The sequence below is a fragment of the Heliangelus exortis genome, chromosome 5 (assembly GCF_036169615.1).
Source record: "Heliangelus exortis chromosome 5, bHelExo1.hap1, whole genome shotgun sequence".
Classification (NCBI taxonomy): Eukaryota; Metazoa; Chordata; class Aves; order Apodiformes; family Trochilidae; genus Heliangelus; species Heliangelus exortis.
In genome coordinates this window covers 16,547,833-16,569,630 of record NC_092426.1, presented here as the reverse complement: position 1 = coordinate 16,569,630, position 21,798 = coordinate 16,547,833, and the positions used below count along the sequence as shown (strand labels likewise).

The 21,798-nt window shown below is 36.0% G+C and overlaps 1 protein-coding gene across 7 annotated transcripts in view; it reads right to left on the bottom strand.

Annotated features, from left to right (window-relative positions):
* Window positions 1-21,798, bottom strand: part of TTC7B (tetratricopeptide repeat domain 7B) — a 116,382-nt gene that overhangs the window by 69,038 nt on the left and 25,546 nt on the right. For 4 of the 7 annotated variants that reach the window (XM_071745776.1, XM_071745780.1, XM_071745779.1 and 1 more), the window contains 8 exons: window positions 17,996-18,126; window positions 17,511-17,632; window positions 17,063-17,086; window positions 11,398-11,476; window positions 9,171-9,343; window positions 6,805-6,868; window positions 1,762-1,899; window positions 365-448 (listed from right to left, as the gene is read on the bottom strand). In XM_071745776.1, the coding sequence (XP_071601877.1) occupies window positions 365-448; window positions 1,762-1,899; window positions 6,805-6,868; window positions 9,171-9,343; window positions 11,398-11,476; window positions 17,063-17,086; window positions 17,511-17,632; window positions 17,996-18,126 (815 nt within the window). The remainder of the gene's footprint in view (window positions 1-364; window positions 449-1,761; window positions 1,900-6,804; window positions 6,869-9,170; window positions 9,344-11,397; window positions 11,477-17,062; window positions 17,087-17,510; window positions 17,633-17,995; window positions 18,127-21,798) is intronic. The other 3 variants (XM_071745781.1, XM_071745778.1, XM_071745783.1) reach the window with 1 other exon arrangement.

The following is a 21,798-nucleotide window of genomic DNA, read 5'->3' as shown; positions in this document are numbered from 1 at the left end:
AAGGGAAAAACGAAACAAATCAAAGCAAGAGCATCCTGAATCAGTGTTAATTTGGACCTAGGCATCAAAACAGCACTTAAACAAGCTGTTACTGGTTAATATGACCTGGTATAATTCACTACTTATATTCAATTAGCTTAGTTGGCAAAATAATTCTCATTATCACATTTCAGTCTTCCTAAGCTAGAAGCTATTGAAATAACATTATTTGTACAGAACAAGGCATAATTTCAGGTCTACTGTGTACTTAGCTGATGTAGGGATTCCAATTATTTTCAAAAATACTACAGATGAAAATGGTGGTAGTGCCAAATGCTATCAAAAGCCACCAATAAAAGAATTACATCAGAAAATTAAGACTTACTTTTCCTGCTGCCATCAAGGACAATGCAAACTGATACCAGAGATGGAACTCTTCGAATGCAAACTTCATGGCTCTTTCTAAACACTAATTTTGAGGGGGAAATTGTTAATTAGGTGAATTCTTCAATTATTAAAACTACATACTAATAAAAAAATTTCATTACAGGCTCATACCTTAAATACATGCAATTAAAATTTTATAATTCGAATAAGTTGTGATAACAGCTGTCAGACTGTAAATGGAAAAAATAATAAACTGGAAAACTGATTTTCCATTTATTATGTTTAAATACTTCCGCTGGTACTGTTCTATTTAGTCTGAAAGAAGGAATGATACATATTCTGCAAAAGGCAGGAGATAAGTTTTAAGTGCAAAGAAAAATTGTACACCCACTCTTCCTACATTGTGAATTCTTAATAAACAATGAGAACACAAACACCTATGAGTTCAAATGCTAATTCTGAAGGTTTCATATCTGCTTTGTCAGTAAGAATTATTTCATTTTGCTACTTTTATTTTCACTAATCAGGACAGCTCCAGAGAGTCGGAAAGAGCAACATTTTTCTGGATTCAACTGATTTAGCAATCAGCTTTCTAGTCTGCTGAGTCCAATTAAATGAAGCAGCTTTTCTGCTCTGATAGCTACTATGTATATGATAAACTGTAACACTCTGAATTTTTTTTTTACATTCAAACTCAGCCTTAACATTAGAGAAAGCACAGCCAGGCCTGTAGTGTGCTCTCACACTTTACCAGAACCTGTAGCAAAGAACAGCACTGAAGATAAACAGAACAAATATAACCTGTATTGTTTGCTACATATAATAATGTCCACTAGAATTTTTCATACTGTACAATACCCTGTATCAAGACCATAACTAAACAGAATTTTTATTAAATTATTATGAAAATTGATGTCTATCCTTTAAAAAGCTCTAGATTAAAACATATGGAGAGTCATCTCTTGGAGCTTTGGTGCTACATAGCACCAAAACTTGCCATGTAGCAGAAAGTAAATGAAAATATTCCTAATTAGATTATATTGTAAGGTGACAGTCCCATATGAGCTTTCATACTCCTTAGTTGCACAAAAGACTTTTTATTGCACTGATTAAAACTGACTTGCACATGCAACCTGCATCTGTGAAGTACTTCCAAGAATACCCAAATTCAGAGCTTAACATCATAGGAGATTCAGATTAAAGTGTAACTATCAAAATATACCAGATATGATCTAGGACTTTTTTTCCATTTTTCTACTATACATTCAATAGTCAGAATGCCTGTATCCTATATTTGTTTAGCCCTTAAGTACTGTCATAATAATAGAATAATTAACAGAATTAACAGAAATAAGCAATGAAGACACAGCTGAATGTTCACTCCTATTGACAAACCTCTGAGAGCATTTCATATTGGCCTCTTCTTCCCAGTGCTATAGTAAGTAAATCATAGACTACAGATGCACTTTGCAAACTAATGATTCGATCATTTTTGTGTTCTGGTATTCTGCTCAGTACAGCATCACGGTTAGCCTGAAAGATACCATGAAAAAAGAAACAAAGTCAGACATGGTAATCCAACCTGTATCTTTGCTCAAGTAACTACTGTTCTATTCAGACTGACAGTATGCAGTTGATACAGGCAATACAGAGATACAGTGTTTTCTACTAATTCATAAATAGCAAGAATCATCAATTACATACATTAGTGGCAAGATTTGTTTCTATATGGATCTCTTTATAATTATTAGAATCTAATTACATAAATTGGGTAACGTATTTAAAATTATTGAAGGATTTATCAGAAACAAGATGAGAACTTTTTTAAAGTATAATATTATGAAATTTATATTAATTTTAATTAAAAATTAAATTTTATTTTCTGTATAGTAGTAAAATGTATTCGAAGGATCTTCAAATCCTCTATTCCATCTCCTGTAAAATAACAGGAACAATTTCTTTTCTCTTTGTAACACTGTGACACAATCATCTCCTGAGTGGTAACCTGCCCAGTGTCACACAGTCACCTTCAGGAGTTACTAGAGATAAATGAAAACTGCACAGGTTTGGAATCAAGCCATATTTGCAGTAATGCCTTGTACTTCAATCCTGTTTTGTGAAAGGCACATTGCAAACCTAATTCCTTAATTAAACTTTTCTTCTGAGAAGGAAGAAAGCTGAGCTAGAACTGGATTAAATTAATTCACTGCATTCACAGAGAAATCTTGTTAAAGAATGAAGGATAAAATTCAGGTCACCCAGTACCTAAGACCTATCCAGTAGTTCTCCCACTTATACCACCACACCTCCCAAAACACCTTATCTTGATTCTTTATCTATTTCTAGTTTTCTTGGGGTTTGATATTGACATTGGAACAAATGCTAGTGTATCTGGTAGTCTGAAGTCAGAACTTAAGAGATCCTTCTCTCTCCTCCCCCCCCCCATTTTTTTTTTAATTACACAGCCCATGGACTCCTTAGTACATTGCCTTAAATGCATTATATTTTAAAGGGCAGCTTCTTTCCTTCATGTTCCAAGGTGAGGAATGACACACATTAAGGATAATAAATTGTTCCTCTGCTTGATCAGGATAACAATTTTTAGCTCTCAACATACTCAATGCATCTTTAAAATAAAAATAATTAAATACTGAAAAGAATTTTTCAAAGAGATACAAGGAACATTAAATACACAGATATTTCAGGAATTATTAACTGAATCATCCATAGCTTGGTTTAAAAACAAGCACCCACGCACACACACCACAAAACAGACATTTTGCTTTCTTTTGATCAAGAAGTCTTTGGCTTTTCCTGTCTACACTGCGTAAATATTTAGTCAGCTTCAAGAACTTCCTTTTTAACTCCACATTTAATCGCTGTTTGATTCAATTCTTTGCAAGTACAGAACAAGCTATGAATCTGCACTTGTGCAAACAGGGCTGACAATGCCAAAGTTGTATTATAGGAGAGGATGCCTTTTAAGTATTACAGATGTTATACATTTGAAAAATCATTTTCTGCATAATTATAAACCAGAATGTATTTATAAACCTAAGTGCTCAGTATTTCAGAAGTGGCTCAGTGTCAGCTGCAATAAAGTGACAGTTAAATGTGTCAGACACTCTTACCCCATAAAAGCTTTAAACCTGAGGCAAATGAGACTATTATCACTTAGTTCACCCACAGTGGGAGAAAGAATACACTCAGACATTTTACCATCAGCTAAGAATAACACATAAGAATGAAGCCAAGAGTGAAATAAAGTCAAGTTGAAGGCACTGCTACCAGTGCACCAGAGATGGATACTGCACCTATTCAAAATCTCTATGATCTGGATGACAGGACAGAGTGTACCCCCAACAAGTTTGCTAATGATAACAAAACTAGAAGGAGGAAGTGATAAGCCAAAGGGCTGTGCTGACAATTCAGAGGCACCTCAAAAGGCTGGAGAATGAACTGACAGAAAACCTCAACAACAGCTTCAACAGACTGGGCAGTGCAAAGTCCTGCATCAGGGAAGGAAAAGTGCCAAGCATGCTGGGGGCCAACCAGCTGGAAAGTAGCTTTTTGGATAAGGACCTGCGGATCCTGGTGAACACCAAGTTGAACAGGAGCCAGAGATGTGCCTTTGCTGTTAAAGAGGACAAGTGGTATCCCAGCTGTAAGAGCAGGAGTGTTGCCAGCAGGCCAAAGGAAGCAATCCTTCCCCTCTATTCAGCAGTACTGGGTCCAGTACAAGAGAGATATGGAGCTACTGGAGACAGTCCAACAAACAACCATTAGGATGAATAAAGAAGTGAAGTCTTTCTTCTATAAGGAAAGGCTGAAAGAGCTGGAACTATTCAGCCTAAAGAAGAGAATGCTCAGGGACAGGACTTTATGACTGTGTACAAATACCTGAAGGGACAATGCAAAGCCAAGGAAGCCAGGCCCCTTCTAGTGGCACACAGAGACAGGGCCCAGAACAGGCACAAACTGAAACAAAGAACGTTCCTTCTGATCATCAGGAGATACTTCTTTTATTTTTTACCATAAGGTTGACTGAGAACTGGCACAGGGTTTCCAGGGAGGTCATCTCCCTCCTTGGAGATACTAAAAAGGCATCTGGGCAGCAGATAAAGCCTGCTCCAGGTGGCCCTGCTTGAGCAGTGGGTGTGGACGTGACGACCTCCAGAAGTGCCTTCCAACTCAAACCTTTCTGTGATTCTGTTGCTACAGCCCAGCTGACATGCAGCAACACCCACATGCACTGTAAAAAGAAGCTGTCAGTCCTTCAGATCCCACCTTTCTACTCATTCCTCCCTAGAGATGGAGAGGCTGGCCTATACTTTTCAAAAGTAACAGCTAGAATACAAGGATGTTTAACAGCAAGAGTCACTGAGGAGTTGCAGCTGACTTTCCTCATTAGACATGGGGTAGCACTGTAGCATCAGTAATGTGGTTAAAAGAGGTATTTTGTATTGATATGTACCGGTAAGAGAACTGGAACACTTAAGAAGAAGAGAACTATCATTCCCAGAGCATTTCTTTCATAAATATTATAATTTAAATCTTACTCAAGGCATCCTTTCTGAATTTGGGGATTCAGGGAGCTCAAGGTGACAAAAAAGTAATCTACATGTTGCACTAGATCTAATCCAAGTAAGAAATAGTCAATATTAGAGTGCACAACTTCCTTGAAACCAGCAGTATGATGCAGGGCTTGTATACACATAGTGGTTTTATTACTTTAGTTCTAGGTCAGATACTCATTCTGTTTTCAAGTATTTAATTCAATAAGTTCCTGACTGACAGATGTCTTAACACCTTATCTAATTTTTACCAATTCATAAAAAGCAAGGGATCATGCTACTTTCAGTAACCCAGTAACATCTCAGAACACCAGTCTTCTGCAACTACTGTTATTTCTTCACTAAATACTGGTTTCAAACCTGTGCCCCTTCGAAAGCTAATCTGAACACGATTTATCCAAAGTTAGTCAGTCATGTGAAAGATTTTATACTCCCCTGAAATAAACTCTTTTGCCTCAGATAACCTGCAGTGTCTATTTGTAAAGAAAACGATACTGAAAGCTTGCTAAGGGCAGACGCTCTACATTGACAAACATTTGATATAATTAGGCAGATCCAATTCACAAAGGAAACCTGTAAGTAACCTGAAAAAAGACTTGACAGGGCCGTACTTTCAATTTGGTTTTTGTCCTCTTAATGCTGATACACAAGGAAGTACACATGCAAATAGAGGAATCAGTAGTCACATCCTGCAGAACTGGGACTGCTTCCACTTCACACCATGACCACAGTTCACATGAGAATTCTGTGTATCACCACGAGCTGCTCAGGCACCTTAGAGAGGCACAGGCGGCCCCGTTCAGTGCCAAATAAATACTGCAGTAAAACCAACAAAAGATATGGAAATGTTTGCTCTGTCTACTTCTGTGGTGACAGATTGTGTCATCACATATTGCAAGGTAGATCACTAGGATGAGGAAAGTAGTTTACACTACAGTGTAAGTATTTGCCACTTTAAAATAGTTCAAACAGGACAATGCTCACTAAAATAGGTCCCATTTAACTGTACCAAAACAGAAATTATGCCACAGCATGAAATCATCTGAATCACCTAGACAACTTAAAAGACTAAGTCTCATTGATGTGCAGTGAGACAGACTACTCTATGATGCCTCATATTCTAGAGATTCTGCACCTCCAGTTACAAAAAAAACCAGAAAAAAATCCAGCTATGGCCTTTCATTTCTCCCATTTGATGACATATAACTAACCTGGTATGAGAATGCCTGTCTGTGGCAGTTAATAGATGACTATTAAAACCACACTGGAGGAAGATATGAAAGATCCATAAGAGGCACAAGTAGGCCAATGAAAGGAACCATCTACTGAGGAAATAAGGGCATCAAAATATATATCCTTTAGCATCCCTATATGCCAGTATCATTAAAAATAATTTACAAATATGAGTAACATCTGAGGCTTAATGCACAATGGAAATTTTTTGTTGGCTATCTTGATTATATTAATCAAATAGTGTTTGATTTTTTTTATTTACAACAAAAATAACTACATTTTGAGTGTGTCTGAATGTTACACCTAGCTGGTGTAACAGTGGTTCACACTGACAAGTGATGCCAAATGAAAGACCTAGCTTTGTGTTCACCCACCTATGGACAGGAGGCTAAGTTCAGCCACTCTAAAGGCGAAAAACTCCTAGTCCTGACACTTGCAGATCTCGTCTTGCTGTCTCAGAGGAACAGAAGCCTGAGTTTCAGATGTAACTGATGGATTTTGTAATAAAATATGGAACACACATCATAAAATAAGGCATGATAAAAGAAGTTCTATTCTCATTTTTAAAAAATAACAGGAACAATACACACATATATAGCACATGTAAATTCATTCTTTTTTTTTTACCTACCATAGATTCACTAATAAGCAGCAACAGTAAGGCTTCTTCTGTATTTTCTTGAGGACAAAAGATGCTGTTCAAAATGAGAATGTAATTATTTAAGCAGAACACATTACTCTAAGGATTACTTATGTAAATACAGTAAGTGTACTGTAAAACTGGAAAATTTCCAGAAATGAGAACAGAGAGTAACTTGCATAGAAAAAACAATTGGTTAAAACACATCTCTTTGCAATGCTCTTAATTCACATTTCAGAAAAGTTGGCCAAATACCGTGATAGAAGAAAACCACCACAACTGTTAAGAGCTGAACACGTTCAAATATCCCAAAGTTGCACAAAATTTGACAACTATAAAAATCACACCCATAAGATAAAGAGCCTCTGTCATCTAAGTTATCTGACCTGAAACAAAATCACTTATGCAAAGTTCAGCAACAAGAAACTCACAAGAATAAAATAAGGTTTGCATTTTAGACAATATATGGTAAATACTGGTAAATATATGGACAATATATGGTAAATATTAGTCTTTCATCAGATATGCTTGAAAACTGTTTCCCTGCATTGGCAGGGAACCGATGCATTGGCAATCTCTGCTTGCTTGCACTGTTACTTCCAAGCAGTTACAATATTTGCTTTTAATGAAATACACTTCCTTATGACTTAATACTGAAGGTTTGCACAGAAACAGCTTGCACACTTCACTGCTTTCTCTGAACACTGAATGGCCTCTGAGTACTCCTCTGTGCTGGTGGACAGACAGCAATTACCCGCACTGGGCACATGAATGTATCAATTCATTCATTCATTCTCTCTCCCTCACACACCTGCACAAAACCCAACCAGTGGCCACATTTTAACTCTTCAGATTTCTTCTTTAAAATATTTCTGAATTAGAGCAAGTACTATTTCTTGTAAATTCAGACCAATCGCTCCATAATTAACTGTTTAAATGTAGAAAATACTTTCTTGTTTTCAATAAGCAATTTTTATAGTCCCAAGAGTGCTTAAACTACAGTAAGTTACAGATGAGAAACAAAGCTTGTCTGAGATTAAAATATCTTTGGGGTTAAATCAAATATTTCTAGTGCATACCAAATGCACTAGAAATTTAAGCTGTAATTAAATGACTAAAAGAAAATGTAAACTTTGGAAATTTTAAAGGCCTAGTATTAGTAAACTAATCTGTGACTTTTTGAAAATCATTGCATTAGTGCAAAAGATATAAGCCTGAGCCTTTTATTATATAAAATATGCAAAAAAGACACATCATTCTATTGTTAAAGGTTTGTTTTCTGATAATATAAAGAACTCCCTTTTTACCAAAAGGGTTGCCTCCATGAACAGTTTGTTATATACTTGCACAGAAACATGGTGTTTGTTTTTGCAAACTGAATGTCCTACTCTATGTCTGCATGTTTTCCTAAATTCAAAAGAAGACTTTTTTATCAGTTCACATCCTAGACATAGTCCAAAACCACCTAAATTGCATTTTGAGTATCTCCAGTGATATTCTCCAGACTCCACAACCTCTTCTGTAGATTTTTTTTTCTTAAGATAAATGGAATTTAAATCCCTGCTAGATCATTACCTCCACTACTACAGTTTACTTCTCAGTTCTCTAGATCACAGTGCTTCCTAGTATGTGTTAAAACAAGCAAGCAATACTAATATAATACTAACGGTGGTCAGTTTTGAAAAAAGCCCACACGTTTTCAAGAAGTAAGGTACACAGCAAATCTACTTTAAAATTAATCATGTGGTACACTACACAAAAATAATGCATATCATACCGAGTACCCGAATCAATGAAAGAACAAAAGAATAAAAAGGTGCCATCATAAAGAAATGATAAAACTGGCCTAAGATTAAAAGGTAGCACTCTGGGAAATTAACTACCTTTGAAACTGCTAGAGAAATTGTTAGGTATGTTTTAATGTTTCTGAAATGAAAACTGAAACTCTGTAATGCCAACTCTTTCATTTTTATGATAAAGCAGAATGGAGGTCTGGAAACGTCACAAAACTGAAAATGAGCTATCTCAGATTTGTCATCCAGTTTGTGGTTGTTTGGGGTTTTTTTGTATCCCAGGTATAACAGAGTGTTAACTCTACCTTATACCACAGTACAGATTAACAACAACAAAAAAGCAACCTGATAAATGAGAAAAAAAGGTATTGTGCATACAGTGCAAATTTCTAAATGGAGAAAATCCTTAGTTCTCTTCAGAGAGCACATATACTCACACACAGCACAGGAAACATTCCCATTGCCAAATTCCTTCTATGTTTTCAAAAATATAAACTGAATTACCCAGTGCATTGGGCAACAACTGCAGTTACAGAAATGAGAAGGATATAAACTCAGCCATACTTTTCTCCAGTGTAAACCCGTGGTCTTCTACTGAGCGTGTAATTCTTGGTATTTGAACCTTTTCGAAGTGGATCATCTAGGGGTGACTGGTGAGGAGGATCTTCCAGGGGATTCCAGTAACTCTGTTCACACATACCTCGTAACAAAATTTCAGCCAGTTGTCTTGCTATCGTCTGTAAAAGTGTAAGATAAATATCTTTGTTAGAAATGCTGAACAAAAACTCTTCAAAAAAGCCTGGGTTATTTGTAATGAAGGCTCGTCATGTGGTGCTTTAAAGGTGTAATTCTGTAAACATAAAGAAAAAATGGCAGTAACAAGGGATTTTTCAGTTTTATTAGTTAAATCCAGATACTTCTGATGAACCAACACCACCAACTGTTGCTCCTACAAGTGGAGCACATCATGCTATACGTCAGGTATTTTGTTCTCAACAATACTGCCCCTGCAGGCCTGGAGCAGATGTTTCTGTGGGAGAGACCACAGTGGAGCAGGTATTTTCCTGCGTTCCATGGAGAGGGCCACAGTGCAGCAGATGTCCACACTGCAGCCTGCTGAGGGGACCTTGGTGCAGCAGGCTGGTTAATATTCCCTGAAGGAACTGCAGCCCATGAGTGGAGCCCTATGCTGGAGCACAGGAAATGTGTGAGGGGTAAGGAGCAGTAGAAAGGAACTGCTAAGGACTCACCACAACCCTCCATCCCCCAAGCACCACTGGGGAGTAGGAGGATAGGGAGAGGAGGTGAAAGAGTCAAGAATGAAGGAATGAAGCTGAATCTAGGGAGTGGGGGAAGGTGTTTCAGTTTTTGTCCTTGTTTCTCAACATCCCGCTCTCTTTTAATTGACAATAAATTTATTTTCTTCAAGTCAAATTTGTTTTGCCTGTGACGGTAACTGGTAAGGAACTCCCTGTCTTCACCTCAACCCACAAGCTTTTCTATTTTATTTTCTCCTCATCGTGTTAAGGAAGGGGTGCAGAGAGCAGCTGGGTGGGTATATGGCAGCTGCCCAAGGTCAATCCACCAGACACCGATAGTCCAAACACCAACTGACTGACTGGGCCTCCTGACAACTTGAAGGTGTGGGGGTTTACTACTGCTGGTAAGGCTCAGCAAGAGTGAAACAAGGTTGTGGATTCATCATGAAGAAGTGTATTTTGATAAATTATTCTTGACACCATGTATTTAATGGAATAAATACTTATGTAAGTATTATTAAAATTAATTTAAAGCTTAGAAGTCATCCTATAATCAATAACCACCAGGTTAATCTCCTATTTAAAGTTAAATGCATATGCATACAAGCTTTCATGATGATGAAAACTCAGGAATTAGTACCAGGGCTGTAGAAAGAAACCAAGATCTACATCTGCACTGGAATTGCCAGCATTTCCCAACATTGCCTGGCAACAGATATGTAATGCTTAAGTCACAGACAGCACCACATGGTCTGCATCTTCCACCTTAATTACTATACTACAAGAAGCCCTTCATCTTTTATTCTATTAAAGTTGGCAGCATTATCCCTCTCCATTGAAACACTATTATTTAATAATTTTAATATCCTTACTAAGAGTCAATAATGATTAAGAAGCTGATTACCTTCCTTATTGCCACTTTGGAAATTTTAAAGGCCTAGTATTAGTAAACTAATCTGTGACTTTTTGAAAATCATTGCATAAGTGCAAAAGATATAAGCCTGAGCCTTTTATTATATAAAATATGCAAAAAAGACATCATTCTATTGTTAAAGGTTTGTTTTCTGATAATATAAAGAACATCTTTGTTATTTTGCCCTTATTGTTTTCATTTAAAAGGCTTTGTCACAAATGAAGACATGGTAGCTCCATAACTTCCAGCTTTAATACATAAAAGACTGTCTGTGTCCTCACTCCCATTATATTACAAAACCATGAAACAGTAGCTTGTGAAACTATGGTAAGCCATAAATAGGGCAATTATGATTAAAGTTCAAAGTATGGTAAGTCAGAGACCGATCAGGCTTTAACCATAACTACATTTAGGAAAGAGACTGGGTACCAAACATTCCTTTGTGGTGTAATCATTCACTTAAGCCAGAAAATGTAATCTTATAAAGCAGTAGATAGCAAATCCTGATCAATATGCTGTGTATCTGATTATTTGTCTGCAACTCATCCACTATATTTGTGCTTTACTTGTTGATGAAAATTCAGATGCTGCAATAGGAATGTGGTTTAATATAACTTACCATTCGAAGATTTTGTGTAGTTCTTGTTTCAACAGCTCTTAGTAACTCTCTAAATCTACCAACACCTCTTGTCAAGTTCCTGTATACAAACACAGAATTTGACAGTATTCCAACCTGGATGTAGTAACAACTTAATATATTACTCGATACAGTTGTTAAAATGCTATCAGTTTTTTTTGCCACGCATATCATCATTGCTTTTCAGTGAAATACATATATATATATATATATATATATATATATATATATATGTATATATCACCACTGATTACTATAACATTCCCAGGCAGTTTATTGAAGAAAGAAACATTTTCATTATCAGTAGATAGTTCAAGAGCAAGCAAGGAAAAGTGTAAGAAGTGACCAACTCAAAAAGGATAAAAACAAAACAGAAATTGGTCTCACTACTACAATGGTTTTAATTTTCAATTACATTATGCTTCAAAGTCTGAACTTTGGAGGAAAAAATAAATTCCAATTTAGGTGCCTCCTGACACCTTAAAATAGGAAAAAAAAAAAGAAGTATATCTTGTAATTCTCAGTGAAAATAATGTCCTTTTCAGAGAGGAATGAGCACAAACACAGCAAGGTCTGATGTGTGGCCAGAAGACTGGGGTATCACTGTTCTGGTCTCAACTCCAGCTGGCTTTTTGTGTGGCTTCTGCAACTCAAGTTTCTTTGGCTATGATTCTTCCACTTCTACTGTCTAAACAGCTTTTGCAAAGAGATTCAAGACACTCAGAAAGAAGGCATCATTCATGCTCACAATTTTTGCAGACCTTAATTTTCTCCTCAAGCAATAGATTATTGGAATGGTCTGATAGTTTTACCTTTGTCTCAACTCTATATCAGTTATGTCAGGTACCTGGTTTTTTACAGTGCTTAAAAGCAGTTGCAGATATTCCATTTTATAACAATACAGTTTGCCATTGAGCTGTAGGAATGGGATTAGCTTTTTGCTGAGCTGAACAACTGAATTCTACAGCCTCAACACATAACATGGGGCAATCATTTCACTATTTGAAGTTTAATTGCAAAATGATTGCTCAAAAGCTTGTTTTATATAAATTGCTATGTCATATAGCTGTATTCTTTTAAAATGTGATTTTATGTGCCAGTTGCAGAACATTTACCTAACACGGGCTCAAAAGATAAAAGTATATTACATATTGTGTAAGCTTTTCTTAAGGAAATGCACTATTGCACTACACTGTAAAGCTGATGTTGAAATTGCCTTTATTAATCTGATGGGGTTCTTGACAAATATATTTAAAATACTGATCTTCTGGATTGCAGCTTTGTACAAATGTTTTTAAATGCCCACGATTTTTACAGATACTTCCTTTAAATTTACTTTCAGAATATCTGAAACCAGTGTTTGATGGAAGATATCCTGCTGTACACAGAAATTATCACTTTACCTAGAGACGCACTCATTTATTTTACTCTTCATAGACAATTAATTGTTTAAATTTACTATCTATGAAGAATAACTTTAAAAATTTTTATATAATAAAGGCTTATCAATGTATTTCAGAAATTTTTGTCTCCAGCACAGACAGATATCGTTCACTAGCACAAGTATCTCTTCCAAACTACTTTTATATAAAAGCTCAATAAAAAAGAACTAGCATTTATAAGTAAGAAAACCTCTATGAACAGGCTGAATGAATATGTCAAAGCAAGCCACCAGCTGTTTAAAAAGAAAAAATCACCAGTCACACAAGAAATCATGTTTATAAAAAGTCCATGTTACAGCAGCAGATTCACCATAGTGTGACCAGTTGGTATGTATTGAAAGAATTCAAGTTCTTTAATATGAATATGACACCAACTGAATATACTAATGAAATAAGTACAGAAAGTCAGTAGGCCAAATTTTAAGAAAACCTCTGAACTCAATGGAAGCTGTATACCCTCAGGATATTTGGAAAGTCAGAATACACATTGTTTAGTAATACCACATGCCAAATATTTTAGAGCCCAAACCAGACCATTGGAATCCCAGCTTTAAGTCCTCTGCTCTAAGTGTGCATTTCCCATGAATGGAGCTCTCTCTCAAGGACTGTGTTGCAAAGTCACAGATGTGACCTCAGAACAAGATTTTAAAAAATAGACAGATTTGCCTGAAATGTTCTCTCCAACATTGTCAAAAAAGAGCAAGAACTTGTCAGCTTGAAACACTACTTTCCCAGTACAAATGAAACATACAGTAGAACTTCAAATCACAATAATTTTCACCTTCATTAAATTTTATGAGCATTTTTTTAATATATGCTGTTTATGTCTTCTGATGAAGAAGAACAAAGAAAAATACTTAAGTCTTTAAGAACCTCATGACAGATGATTACCAGTTACCTATTACTTTTTCATAAGCATCTGCAGCTGACTGAAACTCGTGGTTGAAGCTCTACTGTATCATGGAAAAAGCAGTAATATTGTACAAGAGAAACAAACTACTTAAAGTACAGAAGTAGGTTTTGCTTCACAAAGCATTTAACACTTAATCTACTGCACAAGTGAACACAAACAATACACATTTGTTGAGCATATTCTACGTGAAGTACACTATATAAAAAAAAAAAACACTTCAAAACTATAATCTAGATCACCCAGAAATTGAGTTAAATGCTTTAAAAGACAAGTAATGAAGCAAAATATACCATGAACAATATGGTACATCTTCACACTGCACTTTCAGCTAAGTACATTTCCTGTATTTGTTATTGGTTTGTAACATTGGGGAGAAAAAGGTGGCAGCTATTCTGGCACATACTTTTCCTGCCTAGCTTAGGAGAACACAACTTTTACCTGGTTTTCCCTATGATGTGCCCTCATGTTAGCAGTTCCACCCATGCTGATTGAATGCCAGAGCAAAATGGCAGGTTAACTTTGAAAACAACGTCCCACAGTGTCTGTAAATGACTTTGAGATCCTTTCAGTTCTCAAGACAAGGAATTCTGAGGTACATTAACACATACTCAGAGCTGACATGTTTTCAGTAATTTCAGACAAGACAAAGACAGTCCACAGACAGACATATTTGATAGTTACGTATTTGTGTATTTATATGACTGCCTCCTATCAGAACATGTTCAAGTCAAGCCCTTTGAACTGCATCTTCCTAATTTTAAAGACTAAAATCTTTCCTGCTTTAAATCATTAAAAGAAAAGCCACAAAAAAACCCATCCCAAACTACTTTGAGCTTTTAAGTAGCACTGTACAAATTAAAGACTGAGAATCAGAATTTAAAGGTACAATCCACTACTGAAAATCTATACTGATTGATTCCCTTAGGGGTAATTTGCATCCTTGTGTCTACATATTTGCACCTCAAGCTTCAACAATTTATGTTAGGATTTAATTACTCATTGTAATGCAAGATCAATTTTTATGCTCCTCTGAAAACTTCGGGCTATATTTCTCCTTAGAATCATGAAAATATTTCAACTGCATCTATGTCAATGTGCTCAACCCTAAACAGAGAGGTCACTAACAACAGATAACACAGAGATCAAGTGCAGGAGGAAAACTGAGGGGCAGTAAGGACAAACTTTTAATGTAGGATCAGAAGGCCTGAATATATGCATGTAAGCCAGCAGTAGCAAACTATTGGCACAAACATTTGTCACCATCACCAACAAGAACTACCTTGGTTGCACGTTTGGCATCAAATAGCACATTGCTTTGGCGCTAATGGTTCAGGTAACAGAAACTTCCTATCTTTGTAATTTTCAACACTTTAAAAAAAAAAAAAAGTAGAAAAGAATGAAACTGCTCGATGAGAGCAGTCTCTACTTGAAAAATGTTAGGACAAAACCCCACGTACTATTCCTTCTAACAGAGGGAGTGAAATCTAATCACAATATACTCAAAACAGGCTACAAAAGAAATGTTTTAAATTTAACCTCATAAAGGTCAGTAAGATTAATTTATTTTGTATTTACAGCATATCCTGCTAATATGATCTCCATTAGTGTGAGAGCAACTTTATTTGTCAGGCACTTCCCTTACACTTATCAATTAAAAGCCCTAACTATTTAATATAACGTTGCCTTTTATAGGTAAAACATGGAAATTGAATAAAGTTTTGCTTAGTTACTGTAGACTACACTCACCTGCTCTGCAATTTGGTGCTTAAATTGTCAGTATTTCTGCCATTTAAAAGAGAAAATATATCCAGAGCCAAGCTAGTGAATAGGCTAAATTACCTGTTATTAGTCTGTTACCTCACTGCTGAGGCTTCACAGATTCACAGAATTATCAGAACAGTTTCTTAAACTTCTTTGTTGATCATTTTCAAGTGGAAACATTCCTCTGGTCCCAAGTGAGAACGAGGTAAGTAGTCTGATTCTTTACTAAAATTCTGTTTGTTTCAGAAGAAAACTTTTTTTTTTTTTTAGGAAAAGTGCTTTTCCGTGTATTTTCAAAATGCCAGCACTTAGCAGTTAGGCTAAGTTAGGCTAAAGGTAGTGAACAAAGAGAAAATTTAAAGTGGATCAACCAGTTTCTAGGCAGGCAGCAATACTCCCTAAAATTACTACATGTAATTGGAAGAAGGAATTTAAAAATAAATATTTGTATTTGGCTTGTAAACTGCAATTGATAATTGTACTGAAGACTCCAAAAAAGAGTATATGCTTATACAGAAGTTAACACCAATAACTTCATTTGTGAGGTATCAAAGTGTACATGTAACACAATCTACTTTTCAAAGTTCACAGCAGACCAACTGATGGGGTCTAGTAAAACACTGCTATAGGCTGAATGTTCTTTAATATCCCACTGCAAGACTTTTTCGTGTGGTTGTTCTTGTTTTCTTAATTAAACTTAATCTACTGTGTCTATTGCCAACTGGTTTTATCCATAACATATTAGATTAAATGGACCATCTCCAAACCTGGCCTTCAATCAATATTCTTCAAAATGAGGAAGTTGTAGCTTATTCTTAACCACAGTTGCCACTGGGATTCTTTCAATCAGTGTATTTTATTTATCTTCTGTTCAGGCATGAAAACAAAAATTTTATTTTTAGCTCTGGCAAATGAAAAATATTAACTTTCAGAACAATCCATTCCTCCTGCAATTAAATGATAAATCAGAAATAAAATTTAACTCTCAGGCCATGCATTATTGCAGCCCTACTTCATTATTTGCAGAATAAGATTTCAAAAGCATAGTGATCATTTCCATGCTGAAATTCCCAAATGGTTTGAATACTTGGATAATCTTTTGTCAATCTACATTCAGTACATTCAAAACTCGAGCTCTTTACAGACACTGCATGATTTCCCTTCACATCCTTTTTATGTATTTGAAAGAATAAGAAACATTTTTGGTACAAAACAGGCATAGTATCAAGAGTTTTGATATTTAAATCAAGCTATATTTACCCAATCGAATAAGAAGTCCAGCAAAAAAAATTGAAACTACATCATTTCAAGAACAAATGTCAGAAATGTACTTAAAATTCATTGGTGCCAAGTTTTGAAGATCTTAAAAAAGGACAGTTGTATTCCTTTTTTCTTTTTCTGTGACATCTGAATCTATTTTTAGGCTTTTAAGGGAAGCCTTATTTAAAATAAATTATAAAGAATCTCCCATGCAAAATCTAAAAGGACTTATAGAGCAGGTATAATGGAGACTGTATACTTGTATACATACTGTTGATCTTCGTGCACATTTATCCTGCAGCATAATGTTAAAATAAGTGATAACTGAAGAGATTTGGAGAAAAATTACAAAATCAAAATTATAAAAATCAAGAGTTTCAATATGTTGTCAATCACTTTCTAACTGTGTCTAGTAATAAAGTAAAATCAATTTCAAATAGTTAAAACTTAAGGTATTTTAAGTTCTTCTACTAAATAAGTAAAAAATATTAAGTGCTTTGTCTAATATACTTTAAAAAAATTTACAATATATAAATATACACAATATAAGTGGCCTTACTAGTCCAATCAAAATGCTACTAATTTTTTAATAGGAGACCTCAGGATTACGTAATCCACAATTGCTAAAAATTATGATGCCTGGGTAGATCACAGATCTAAAACCTAAACAAAAAGAAAAAAACCCAAACAAATTAAAAAAAAGGAGAATTAAATCTTACCCATTCTTGAAATATAAAACATGTGCTCTCTGAAGTCCTGTTTCCAGGAAAAAACCAAGTTCTTGTTCATGTGCAGTGGGCCCTGGCTTAGGGCTACGATTTTGTATATTGGCATTAATTACCTAAGTGAACAAAAGAAAAAAGAAAAATTGTATTTAGATCCCATTTTCATAAATGAACTACCAGAGGGTAATAATAAGCCACATATTAGCACCTTGAATGGACACAGTTGTTCAGAGGAGCTCTGTTCCTTTTTAGCCTACTAGAACTGTTTTCTAAGAGTTCAGAATGAGAGAACAGCCAGAACAAGTACCAGCCATCCATACAAGCAAACTATTCTACTGTCCAATTTTATGTGTGCAGTGAAATCCTATGAAAATGAGTATTAGACATCTTTGTATTCCAGTTACCAAAATGCTGGTAACAACACATCAGTGCAAGATGAGCCATGCAATTCTTCTGTTAAGCAGATCATTCCAGCTTACCCTTTCTATCTCCTGAAGGTAGAGAAGAGCAATATCCCCAGACTTCTCATAGCATGTAACAATTTCTTGTTCACGGTCCACATGGAGGTTGCTAGCTGAAGAAGAAATTGGCAATTTCTCAAGACACAGACCTGGGAAAAGCAAACAAAGAAATAAATAAACAAACTATTTAAGTGAAGCACTGAAAACTAATGTCATATAATACTACACCTAAAAAATGTCCAGACTAAGGCCTGTTGGTCAGTAGAGGAAACAAAAAATAAATCACCAAAAACTTATGGAGGTATGGTCCTTCAACACAGGCACTAATATAGAAATAACAAGAAATACTTAAGTAAGTATAAAATCAGAAGCAAAACCTTTTTTAAAACAATTTTTATTTAAAACACATTATGACAATCTACCACAAAAGCACCAAATGTCTTTCTATATTGAATACATCTTCGCTTTCGTAGAGTGATCACAGGAACCCAGGCAGACACACAAGGTAATACTGAACTTACTAACTGTGCAAGGAAGGACCTACAGAAACAAATATATATTAAAAAAAAAAGTTTGGAGTCTAATATTTGTATTTAAATTCAGTAAGAGGTACCTCATTCTCATCAAGCTACAGAAGTCTTTTCCTCTCAGGATTTATCCAACAAAATATTAACTGGTGCTTGAAAGAAAAAAAAAAAAGTATTTGCTTGTCTAAAACTAAACTCCAACACTTTTTACTAATCAATGCTGTCTTCTACACAAGCCACTCCTAGCAGTGTTGGTTTCAACATAATTAAAGAAAACAGTTTGAAAGAACCCTGCAGTGGATAAAGAACTGGCCTGACGGCTGTCAATGGGTCCGTGTCCTAGTGGGGGCAAGTAGTGACAAGTGAAGTCTCCCAAGGATCGGTGTTGGGACTGCTCTTGTTCAGCACCTTTGTTGGCAACGTGGACAGCAAGTTCACTGATGCACCAAACTGTGTGGTGCAGCTGACATGCTGGAGGGAAGGGATGCCTTTCAGAGGGACCTTGACAGGCTGGAGAGGTGGGACCATGCCAACCTCATTCAAGTCATCAAGTTCAACGTGACCAACTGAAAGATCCTGCATCTGGGTCAAGGCAATCCCAAGCACTGAGATAGGCAGACAGTGACTGGCTTGAGAGCAGCCCTGAGGTAAAGGACTTGGGGGTGCTGGTGAACAAGAAGTTCAACATGAGCCAGTGTACACTTGCAGCCCTGAGAGCTAACCAGATCCTTGGCTGCATCAAGAGAAGTGTTGCCAGCAGGTCAAAGGAGGTGATTCTACCTTCTACTCTGCTCTCATGAGACCCCACCTGGAGTACTGCATCCATTTCTGGAGTCCCTGTTACAAGAAAGACATGGATGTGCTGGAGCAAGTCCAGAGAAGGACTATGAGGATGATTAGAGGGCTGGAGCACCTCTCCTATGAAGACAGACTGCTAGAGTTGGGGTTATTCAGTCTGGAGTGGAGAAAGCTCCAAGAAGACCTCGTAGCCTTCCAGTATCTGAAGGGGACCTGAAGAAAGCTGGTGAGGGACTTTTTATATCAGGTAGTGATAGGACTAAGGGGAATGGATTCAAACTAGAGGAGGGTAGATTTAGATTAGATATTAGGGAGAAGTTCTCCACCATGAAGGTGGTGAGACACTGGAACAGGTTGCACAGAGAGGTGGTGGAAGGCCCATTCCTGGATGTTTTTAAGGCCAGGCGGACCAGGCTCTGAGAAACCTGATCCAGTGGGAGGTGTCCCTGCCCACAGCAGTGGGGTTGGAAGTAGGTGATCTTAAAGGTCCCTTCCAACCCTGAAAATTCTGTGATTCTATGACTTCAGGAACAGTAGTCCAATCTATCTGACCCAGGAATCAACCAACCCCAGACACTTGTCTAACCTGTTCTTAAAAGCCTCTCATGATACGGATGCCTTGGCCTTACTATGCAAATTATTATAGATCTCAACTGCTCTCACAATCATTACTTTTTTTTCTGTCTAGATCCCACTTCTTAGATTTATTCCTACTAGTCTTCTTCACAGACAGATTCTTCCTTTATTTACAAAACATTGTTTCAAGATTTATCCAGAGACCTGCTTGCAACAAAGAATATAATTTCACACCTTTTTTTTTTTTTCATGCTTACTCAACAGGTAATCTCCTCTGGATGCTCTCCAAACTCCATCATGACTCACTGTGCCAAAACTGGCTACATAGCTCTGCTTGAGCCTTAATACACTGAGTAGAGAAGACTGAAGTCTTCCTGCTTTTCCTATAGGATACTATTTATAAAAACAAACAAACAAACAAATCCCAACCCATAACACACAAAAATATAACAAACAAATCCGCATAACTTTAGTGAGTTGCCTAACATACTGGTAAATCACTTTCTTCTTTTTATATCTTCAACACACCACCAGATCATTTTCTGCAAGCCAAATGCCTTATCAGTTACCCCATCTTATATTTATTTATATAATTTTATTTGTATTTGAAGTGTAGCACTTTCCCAACATTTTTAAGAAATCTATTTCAGGACATTCTTTCAACTTGTCAGCAGTAAATGCTGATCCAAAATTGCCTTCAACTGCTCCCATATTTATACAACTCACTACTTAAATCACTGTACTATAAGTTCAACACTCAAGGTTCTGCGAATCCATTGCTGGAGAAACTAAAAAGAAAGCCAACAACAAAACGCAGATGTCTGTAGAATGTCAGGTAAAAAAAAACAGTTTTTGGAGAGTATTTTATCAAAGGATTTCTGTCCATCAACACTAAAATGTGGGGACAGTATGTTTCACTTGAATTACAACAGTTTTCTTACTCAAACAATTTGGGAAGACACAGCCACGGAATCTGGAATTTATTTACTGATAAACTCAAAAAAATGCAGTATTATCATTACAGATTCTTTAAAAATTTCTATTAAGTTTCAATATCTTACTATAGAAGTATAACTCATCTATCAAAAAACCAACAAATTAAAAAAAATATCAAGCTATATTTCCAGTTTGAAAGGATGCCTTAAGTCTGTATCAGTTTGTTGGCCACCCTTAAACTACCATCAACACTTTGATCAGTATAAACAACATATATCCTACAGCTCTATTTGCTATCTATATATGCATTTATGAGAAAATATTGACTCCAGTACCAACTGCTCTAGCTAAAGACAAAATAAAAGTCAATAGACTTTCAAAACCCTATATATTCTTAAACACAAAAATAGTCTGTCTCTTAAAAACCTGCCAAACCTGCATACAGACACTGGAGTTTTCTGAAACATTATGGTTTTAACATAGCATAGCTCTAAAAAGTAATTATATTTGAAAATAGTTTAGAGTAGTCTAGTATAATCTGCTTTCTTTCAATTTTTCAGTCAAACAGCAAATACCCAAGAGGGTTTTTTTCCTCACTGTAAGCCCTAGACTCAAAAGTAGCAAGACTAAACTACAGGAAAAGATCAGTTATCCTGCTACTGTAGCAGGCTTAAACTAACTCTTTAATAAGATCTAAATGAAATGTTGATGCTGGATAGAAAGTTTGCAGCATCCTACACAAGTACCTTCAAACTCACACTTGGAGGCGACCATAAAAAACAATAAATGAACTATAATAAAAATGTCACATGACTGGAAGCACCAGAGAGCCAGTAAGTGGCTCCTCCTCACCCCATCTCTCCCATGACAAGTACAGCCAGTGCTCCACAGTAATCCTTCACTACATGAAGCATATTACTCAACTGGATATTTGTAGATTTGACTTGGATTTATTATTTCTATTTTCATACTTCATGGCCACAA